The sequence below is a fragment of the Macrobrachium nipponense genome, chromosome 23, assembly GCF_015104395.2.
Source record: "Macrobrachium nipponense isolate FS-2020 chromosome 23, ASM1510439v2, whole genome shotgun sequence".
Lineage (NCBI taxonomy): Eukaryota > Metazoa > Arthropoda > Malacostraca > Decapoda > Palaemonidae > Macrobrachium > Macrobrachium nipponense.
Genome location: NC_061090.1, coordinates 27,827,292 through 27,837,351, shown reverse-complemented (window position 1 = coordinate 27,837,351; position 10,060 = coordinate 27,827,292). Strand labels below are relative to the sequence as shown.

Here is a 10,060-nt window from a genome sequence, read left to right as displayed (position 1 = left end):
TAACCCTCAAAAATATAACAGTAACCATCTAAAATTTTCCAGACATAATCATAGAATGGTCAGATGGACGGACTAAAAATTTAGCTATGAACGATGAATAAATGCAAGAACAGCATGCCCAGGACATTAATGCACATTAATATGCACCAATATGAACAGGTAAACAATTATAATAGCATGAAAATTTCATACTTCCAATTTTGGATATAAAAAGTAAAATACATACTCAAAAACATTTAGATATACTACAAATATTGTATAGCATACAGTATTTCCTTCTTTCAACTGGAGACTAGTTTCATGAATTCCATATTTTCAGTTATACCTTTCATAATTATTACAAAACAAATACATTGAGACCACTGCTTCTAATAACTTTTGCAATTACTATCTTTGTACAGTCAATATACTATGTATGTTATCTTGTAAATTTTCATCTAATAGTTATAGATGATGTTTTAACCAGACATAAATAAAATCTTCATTGACTAAAGTTATCACAAATTTCCTTAGAACCTTAGATTTCTCCAAGCAATGCTACTTTGTTTTCCAAGTATTAACCAGTATATGTACTACAGGACAAATCCCAAGAAAAACTGATAAAAAATGTAAAAAAGTGTACAAATTTACCCTTTTCATACCTGCCTACCGTAGGAGCACAATTCAAAAGCCAATTTTTCTCTTTTTTCCCCTTCATTTCCTTCAGTAGTAAACTGTCACATTTAAAAGTTTAAAAATATTAATCTTTTTAATCTTTTGCATAGTCTGAAAAAAAAAAAATTTAAAGCTCTTCTTGTTCCACAAATATAACCTAATGCTTTACAAATACAAATTTGGCCTGTACCAGTGTGTCAGACCAAGTCCAGTTATATAAATGTTGTTACAGAGCAAAATTCCTAATTGAGCTACTTGGTAGAGAGCTAGAAAGCAGCCATCTCATTAACTGGGTGTAATTTTTCCAACTACAAATATACACAATCATTTCCTACTTTTCTAAGACTGAAAAAACAAGAAAAACTACCTCAAAACTCTTGAAGCCCCTGCTGAATTCAATCCCAAGTATGTGCCACCGTCCCCTGTTAATATTGTTATCATTATCCCAAGTTTGTTATAAAATATATTTTGGGGAGATTATATCAATTCTGTACACACAATGATAAGAAATGGGCAGCTGACTCAAGTTTCCATTTTTATGATAGGTAAAGGTACCTGCTCACAGAGTCCATGTTGTAAAGGACCACTTTCAAGTTTATCACATTTCTTAACACGTCAGCATCGTGCTAATTAATAACAAGGTGGGTTGAAAGTCTGACCTACCAAGACAGGCAAAAATGGCATTTGTATTATTTCTTCCTTCAAAAGCATCCATTAGGATTTTAACAATCTACATTTTTCTTACTACTTCATCTGTACAGAGCAAATAATAAAAAACAGCCTTTTTTTTACATAAGAATATGGAAATACAACAATAATGAAGACTCACATCACTCAAAATAAATGGACAAACTTTTTCAAAATATTTCATATTTTAACATGCCAGAAAAATAAGTTTTATTTCATTCTTATTAAAGATGAAAGAAGAAGACATTAGTAAAGTATAAAGTATTATACAGCATAGGAATATGAGAAATTTGGCTTTCAAGCGTAATCAATTTACTGCAGAGATTAGGAATGAGATATACTGTACCAGTACTGTCACACAAAAATCAACAAATATTCTGTTATTTTCATGGAAATTATCGGTAACTTGGTGCATGAAAGTGAGCTTAAACCACACTTCAAATAAAATCCTCTCCATACAAAAATATGAACCTGAAAATGCAGCACCAAAATACATTAACTGGCTCCTACAAATTCTATGAAAATAAGTCACAAACAAGAATTACTAGAGAAATTGGAGTAAAAATATATATATATATATAGTTCTGATAATTTTTCCACTTTGGATTAATTTTTCTTACTCTCGGCCTAGTGTTAGTAGTACTTATATAATAAAATCCAAATTATCAGCTCAACTATATGCTTTGACTAAAGGCATTCTAGGCTTTGATACTGAATCATACTTTATGTAGCACTTCCATTATACATAAATTACTCAGCTATCAAAATTATCATCTATGTATTGTTATTCTTGCAAGATCTGCCGCAAGAACAGATGTCTTGGTTAATAAGAAATTTATCCACAATACAGTTTCATTTGGTCCTTTATGTCATCAATTGATGTTTTCCCAAACTTTTCCTCTTGTTCTTGCATCATCTTGAATATTGCTGCTAACTGCTGTGACTGGGCCCTGTGTTGAAAAAGAATAAATCTTAATTACTTAAAAAAAAAAAAACTAATGGACTGTACTAATAAACACAGCACCTCTACCAGGGTTAGAAAAATGCTCAAAGTGGAGTGTAAACATCAACTTCCAATGTCAACAGCAGATAAAAATAATGCATAAATGAAGTGACTTTATGAGTTCTTTGGTGAGGACCCCTTCCCAGAAAGACCAAGCTGTCTTTTTAATCTTAGTTATGCTTCTCTGTTAAAATTTTGGTCTTTATAATGTACATACACTGTATCTAGATCAATATGATCCTTCAGAGTGCTGACTAACCTGTGAAAAATATTAACACAAAGAATTGGGAAGGTATTTTTATCAATCAAGATTATGAACTAAAGCTACACAGATTATTTTCTATTATTACATACATCAAGAACAGTAAATCATTTGTACTTACTCTCTTTCTGCTTCTCTTTGTTCTGCAGTCAACTGATTTTCCATGCTCCTCTCCAAAGCCCTCCTCTGGGCATTCTTCAAGTCAACATGACGTTTTTCTTCCAAAATTTTACTTCCAAGATCCTACAAAACATTAAGCCAAGTATATTTAAATATGGAAAAGAAAAAAAAGACTAACTCTAAGAACAGAAACAACCTTATCTGATACTTCAGTGACAAAATTCTAGTAAATGTTCTTTATCTGAATGACGAGTATGCATGCATTTAATTAAAAAAAATCTAAAAAAATTTAAATTTGCTTTGAAATGAAGAATTAGCTAGCATTAGTGAGTCATATTTCATTTAGTATTTCCTTCTTAACTAATGACACTATAACACAATGGGGAACTGAAAAGCAAATTAAGCTTACTTTATTTACTATACAGTGCTATAAATTGCAAAACAATCTTCTGTTGGATAAAGCCCAATTGCCTGTTACATGAAGAATATACTCCTATAAAAAGTGACCTGCTAATATGCAACTAATAGTTGTAAAGCATATCTTATTGATATAGAATATACATTATGCAGTTGTTTAGCAACTGTATAAAGTAATAATTACAGGTTGATAGGCTTCTTCCTTATAGGAAAAAATTTGAGGAAAAAATAGGAAAATAACAGGTGAGACCAATGGGCATGGATAATAAATAAAAACGGAAAATAATGCACATGGTGTTTGAGAGATGTTATAAAGAATCTTTTTTACTCCCTACAGCACATCATATAAGGCACACTGAAAATAGTAGCTGCTAAAAGTGAAGTCTTTCATGTCTGTTTTCAAAAGATGCAAACCTTACTTTGCAAAAGGCTAAACAGCATACAGAAAAAAAATTCCTGTAAATAATGAAAAACGATTTTGCTTAATGCTAAATGTGTACATGTCATACTACCTTATTCTAATGCAAAAATAAATAAAGCAGTGTTCATACTCTGAAAACAAGAAACTAGGTTATGCAGCAAAACAACCAATGCATCAACTGTCTCAGCTTACATAACAGAATAAAAAACCTTTTCCTCTACTGCTTTTGTTAACAGGTCAACTATGACTTATACCCTAATGAACTAACATTTCAATTCCTGTATACGAGTTCTCTAGAGCATAATAAGCATGTACATAAGATTTGCAAACAAGACAGCAGCCTTCTGTTCCAAAACCAACCAACACGTAAAGTGCCCATCTGGCCCTAAACATGATACCTAATTCTAAAGCTGTCATAAAGAGCTGACACAGTATACATCCAGAGCATATTCAACTATAAGGTAAAATGATGGCTATACCTATCAAAAGGTTCAATAAATGTGAAGAGGGATGTTTACACTTCACTGGTGCTTATTAAATAGTAAGGGAAAACAGTTAAATTGTCTAAAGTTCCATTTCAATAATAGTACTAAAAACAGTTCCTAAATATCCTTTACAATACAGATACAAAGATCACATATATATGTACTACATAATATAAACTTGTGAACATAAAAACATAAGGTTTATCATCACTACAAATTATGACACTACCATGACAGTTTATACTGTAGACTGCATGCTGCTCACAAGCTTTAAATTAAAAAAAGGCAACCATGTATGCACTGAGATCTGAATTGTACCAAAGTGATTAAGTCAACAAAGAACAATACAATTTAGTATACCTTTTCTTCACTTTCTTCTCTTATATCTTCATCGTCTTCCACCTTTCTCTCCGAACTATGAAGTTCCTGCGAGCCAATGGGCATCAAGTATGTAGCAACAGCTATTACAACAGACAGCAGAACGGATATCACAAAAATATAAGAAGTGTTATCCCATAGGACTTCATATGACTCAAACCATGCCTGTAGAAGAAAAAAGAAAAGCAATTCAACTTAACTCAGAATAAAGCAAACAGTCTTATGAGTGAAAGTTCACAAAATTCAGTTACCAATTAGAGTCAAACCAATATTAAAAACTGCAAGTTTAATCAATCAACATAAAATCACCAATAAAAATTATAAATCCATTCCAATTGGACCTTAACAATAATGGGAAGGCCATAATAGTAAACTTAGAGTCAGAGAGAGAGAGAGAGAGAGAGAGAGAGAGAGAGAGAGAGAGAGAGAGAGAGAGAGAGAGAGAGAGAGAGAGAGAATAGCATTAGTAGCAATAATGCAATACGCATAAACCACACCAGAGGGAACTAATAATACTGTATGTGGTGCATCCGTGTAATCCCCAAAAATTCACAAGGCAAAGAACGTCAACACAAATACCTAACAGGGAAATGCGGCAGTGGTAACCAAGAGACAACTTACGGAGATAGTAATGCACTGTACCTGGCCCTGGACCCACCCCACAACCTTAACTGAAATGTACTACAGTGAAATGATGCATCTTAACCTAGCATGCCTAGTCTTACTTTGCCTGGAACCCCAAGTTATTGCTTGTCATGAGATTATGAGGGTCATTTTGTTCCCTTAGAAGTTCCCATTAACTGAGTTAGGTTCTTTTCAAGAAACTTACCATGGGGAACTGAAAAACTTTCAGACTACAGAACTTAACTGGGATATTGTATTTGCAACAACTTTGTGCCAAAAACATTCTGAAAAAAATCTGAGGCAGAGGCTTAACTGTGCATCAAAGCATGGTATCATAGATGTAAACTGCACAAATGTCCCCCAATTCGCTAATTCCTTACAACTGGATTCTAAAGCACCCTAATTCCTCCCAGTTGCCAGTTGAGCCATTTAGTCTTTTGATCAAGTTTCTGTTTATGACTACGTATACCTTTATGTTTATATTTTAGTCTGTTTTTTTGTTTTCGCATCCATCCCCAAGATACTAGTTGTAAATACCGCACTCATCTTGTACGTAAACCAGTAGTTATCGAGGTAAAGGGACACAGTAGTTGTCGGCAATTATGAATTCCAACATGGAATTATGGGTTCCTGCTCTGCAAATATCGTGGCTTCCTATTCTGGTAAAACTGAGGACCACTACTGTGCCTCTCTAGTTCACTGACTAACAATTCACGTGCAAATTGGCTGCCTACTTGGAATGGATATTACAAACATAAACAAATTATTGTAAATATCACAAACAATTCCACAAGCAAAAACATAAATACAGGTATGATGGTTCATTTAAAGTTAATGAGTTTGTGATGGGGTTAACAGTTTTTCACTATATTTAATTGGTAAAACAACAATACAATTCAATATTTAAGCATACCATTCAAAAGATTGAAGTTTCGTCAACAAAATGAGATACTATATGAAACCGCCTTACAAAGTAAAATAAGCATGTGAAGTCTTCGTAAAATATGTGTTCAAGGCAGTTTTTAAGGTAGTTTTTAAATCCAGTATGGCATGGTATGGCTGTGAGTGCAATTTGGTTCTACAATTGTGGCCATGTCCTTCCCAGCCCTCATTTGAACAATATTTGTGAATGTATGTAATGTTTATTGATATTACTCCAGATTGTAGTTGTAATTTGCACAATAAACATTTTGTTGCCTATATCAGTGAGAGTATGGGATGTCTTATTCCCGGGGTCATGGTTTAAACTGAAATGCATTTTTACCTTGTAATCAGTGGTTTTGTCCTTACTGTCATCACAACTGAAACTCCACAGTACTTATTTGATTGTAATTATACACATTTCGTTCTTAATTCGTTCCAAATTTCACTTAGAATACGTTTGTTTACAGCAAAGCCATGGCGGGAATAATTTTGACTTTTCAAAGAAATTTTAATAATTGTAAGGCTGAAATCATTTGTTTTTAATTTTTAATAATTGTACAGCTGAAACAAAGGTAACCTTTAATATTAAGCATGCTAGGAATGGCAAGTCATCGTTGCCAATTTCGTGGAAGTTGGCACATATGCCGATGCCTTAACAAAATGTTTCCATGAATTCTAGATGTCACATAATGCAATAATGATAAAATTGCTCTAATATTTATGTATATATATATTACAAATAGATACACAAAATTTACTTATTTCCACGGTTTTCTTCAAGTCTTATCCCAAGTTTGGAGGGTAAACACAAACCAATTGGCAACAGTGAAAAAAATCAGAAAGCGCGAACACATCGTAGGTAATATTCACAGCAAAACCAATGAAATTTGTGTCAGGAATCTGGTTACTTTTACAACAATAAATATTTAAAAATGGTTTATCATGAATACGTGATAAATTTATGCAATTCATAACATTATTTTGGTCTGTAACTAATCATTTAAATGTTAAGTAGCGCACTCTTCTTCTTCTCGAACAATCGCTAAGTTTCACCGTCCGCAAACATAAACACCATCGTTGTTTAAGATTGTTGTGAAGAAAGTGTCCCAGTGTTTATGGGTACGAGTGGTGCAATATTTAGCACAAGAAATGGTTAGTTTTTTTACACAAATGACCCTGCAAACATCGAGATGGTGTATATCATCTATATGTTACGCTAGGTGTTCAAGTAAAAATTTTAGTATTTCTATATAAGTACTATTCCACGGCGAGCTAGACTATGGCAATTGACGTTTTCCTACGTTATATTTTACTTGCTGTACAAGATTTGAAAGTTATATCTATTCGGCAAACTGCAACTAAACAGTAATTTACATTCTTATTCAGGAGGTAAAACTGAATAGAAAAACGGCAACTGCCATAGTCTAGCTCGTCGCGGAATACCTAGGCTAGTTATATAGGTAGATCTACCAAAATTTTGAAAGCGTCATGGAGGTACCTAAGTTCACACTGCACATGGCTAGACTTTCATTAACCTCTGTTTAATCGGAAATTACGGCCTTAATTTCTTACTTCGGAGAAAATATTTACTTCGAGAAGAAAGTAGAGGTCTCGAGGTGTTGCTTCCATAGAGGTTGGCTTGTGACTGACCTCTAACTTGACTTGCTGGCAGTGCTAAAGTTATTCTTTTGGGAAAGTGACCGCGCAACGGTACAGGTGTCTGCCTGTCCGCACAGCGGTGCTTTACCCAATAGGCTACCTATGGCTACCTTATCACCAGTTCCACCTAGCCTAAAAGGACACCAGTCCAACAATTTGCCTTACATAGCCACAGCAATCAACGAAATTAACCTAAATGAGTGAATTAACCTCTTGCTTCTTGAAACTTACCTCCCAAGTCTGAGAATTGACAAATCCGTCCATGATCTCACGTACGTCAGTGCCTACAAGCTTAGGCCTCGAAGAGCCACAGCCTAGCCTGAACGTTCCGTCCTCTGGGTCAACGGCGTCCTCTGGATTTTATTCCTCTTCTTTAGATGGTCAATTCGACGTCTAATTAAAGAATAAATCCAACAGACGTCCCCTTAAATAACTTTTAAGGATAACTTGCATTCAGGGACTTGTCTCGACGATCTCTAGGGTTGTGGTACGACTTCCTGTAATGCCAAATGAATTACCTATACAATTCGCACGTATTTCCTCACTGACAGGCAGCTCGTCTACCTTTAATCTTATTCTATTCCGACGGGCTTTACACATACATTAGCAAAAGACGCACCTGACATTTTTTTTAAAAGGAAATAACTACTAGAAATCGGGTACGACGTCGACTCGGAGCAATTAACTTCGTTGTCGCTTCTGCTATGCGAATTTCGAGTTGCCTGATCGCCTGTTCATAAAACTGTTTTTTATATATTGTTCCCTGACGAATAAGCCACTCTAAGATAATCTAATTTTAAACTAATATGTCATATTTTTCATATATCTGCAAATGAATGCTACATAATTCCAAATACAATATTAAATAACATTGTTATAATGAACGAAGTGGCGTATTGGCTGTCAGCTGAATGAAGCATTCTATTCACAAATGGAATTTCTTTCGTCAATGGCGACGCGTTTTGCACAACAGTTTTTTCATGTCGTCGAATTATTCCAAAAGATTGTCACATTAATGACCTTAAGAAAGATATACTATTTTTCGTGATTATTCATTAGCTATGTGTCGATTCTACTGGCCATTTATCTTATTTACTTCCAGAAAACACGACAATAGAACGTTCGTAACGCCCCTGTTACTAACTTGAGTTCGCCTCTATTTTTAATATTTTGTTTTTCTTTAAATAATCATAAGAATTTAAATGAAAAACAGACAAAGTACAAGTAGCTATAGGTAGAGCACAACTCAATTACTAAGTCCATCACTATAGCAACTTAGCAGACCTGTTAAATCTCACTACAGCGATATAATGACTATAACTGAAGAGATGATTAGGCTAAGTAATAACCAGTTGGCACATAAATATCTTATTTCTAGGTGTATGAATACGATTTGTGATGAAATACATGCAAATTAAGGAGGAAAAGGCGCTAGCCGTACTTTCAACTTCACCTGGTGATGGCTGATGGTTGCAAGGAATTCGTTTTTCATATTATAGGAAATCAATGCCCACCCCTCACTCGATAAAGCTACCCTCTTTGTTACGCTTTTCTTATAATTTTTGTTGTTGTTGTTTGCCGTGTTTCTTTGACGTTATTATGTTTCTGTTGTGCCTTCCGGTGTACTTTAATGAAATTCTGGTTACATGGTGTACTACTTAACTATATCTCACCTTTATAATTCGAATACTATTTTCAAAAAGCGCTTTATACTTACAATTCTAGTCATGGCTGTAATCATCATTTTGCTTGGAAATTCTTTCGAAAATCTATAACTACTTTTAGATTACTGTCATTGGTGGAATGAACAAAACAAAAAATCATCGATTAAAATTTGAGCTTGTATTGTGTGGAGTTCATAGTTGTCTCTACGTCCAAAAAATACTCTAAGCCTATACCAACACTGCTAAAAAATGTTTCTTTTGGAGTAAATTCCACTGATGAATGTTACCTAAAAATTAGTTTATTAATGATATTCTGGAATGTCTGATTAATTATCTTTAATATAATAACCAGGCGTTACAGTTTACATGGTCATCTACTTAATATTTTGTCTATTTCTAAACAAAATACACAATCCGGCAACTAATAATGGATGTGGCATCCGGTCAATTTTGCTTTTGTCTATCATTCGCAATGTTGCCGTTTTCTCTCTCTCTCTCTCTCTCTCTCTCTCTCTCTCTCTCTCTCTCTCTCTCTCTCTCTCTCTCTCTGACACCATCGAAAGAATTCTTTTAACAGTTTCAAGTTATTCAAACAATTTAATATTCAGCCCTTTATAAATAAAATGTTGGAGAAACTCTCTCTCTCAGTAATTGGTAGAAAGAAATGAAACTCGTGATTCGTGTTGCTAGGTTAATTTATATTTGATACATAAGTGTTATGTAGAAAGTGGCATTATCCTATTACATTTTGGTTTATTTAAT

General features: G+C 33.9%; 1 protein-coding gene across 3 annotated transcripts; it reads right to left on the bottom strand.

Moving 5' to 3' along the window:
- Positions 1 to 996: 996 nt before the first annotated feature.
- LOC135199691 (matrix-remodeling-associated protein 7-like) lies at positions 997 to 8,410 on the bottom strand. Of its 3 annotated transcripts, XM_064227862.1 has the most exons (5): positions 8,254 to 8,410; positions 7,866 to 8,131; positions 4,410 to 4,592; positions 2,728 to 2,849; positions 997 to 2,291 (listed from the first exon to the last, which is right to left on the bottom strand). In XM_064227862.1, the coding sequence occupies exons 2-5, from the start codon at positions 7,896 to 7,898 to the stop codon at positions 2,177 to 2,179; spliced, it is 453 nt and encodes a 150-aa protein (XP_064083932.1). In that variant the 5' UTR covers positions 7,899 to 8,131; positions 8,254 to 8,410; the 3' UTR covers positions 997 to 2,176. The 3 variants fall into 3 exon arrangements, with proteins under 3 accessions (XP_064083932.1, XP_064083926.1, XP_064083919.1); XM_064227856.1 differs by having other exon boundaries at positions 7,866 to 8,346; XM_064227849.1 differs by lacking the exons at positions 7,866 to 8,131; positions 8,254 to 8,410 and adding an exon at positions 7,548 to 7,619.
- Between the last annotated feature and the right edge of the window lie 1,650 nt (positions 8,411 to 10,060).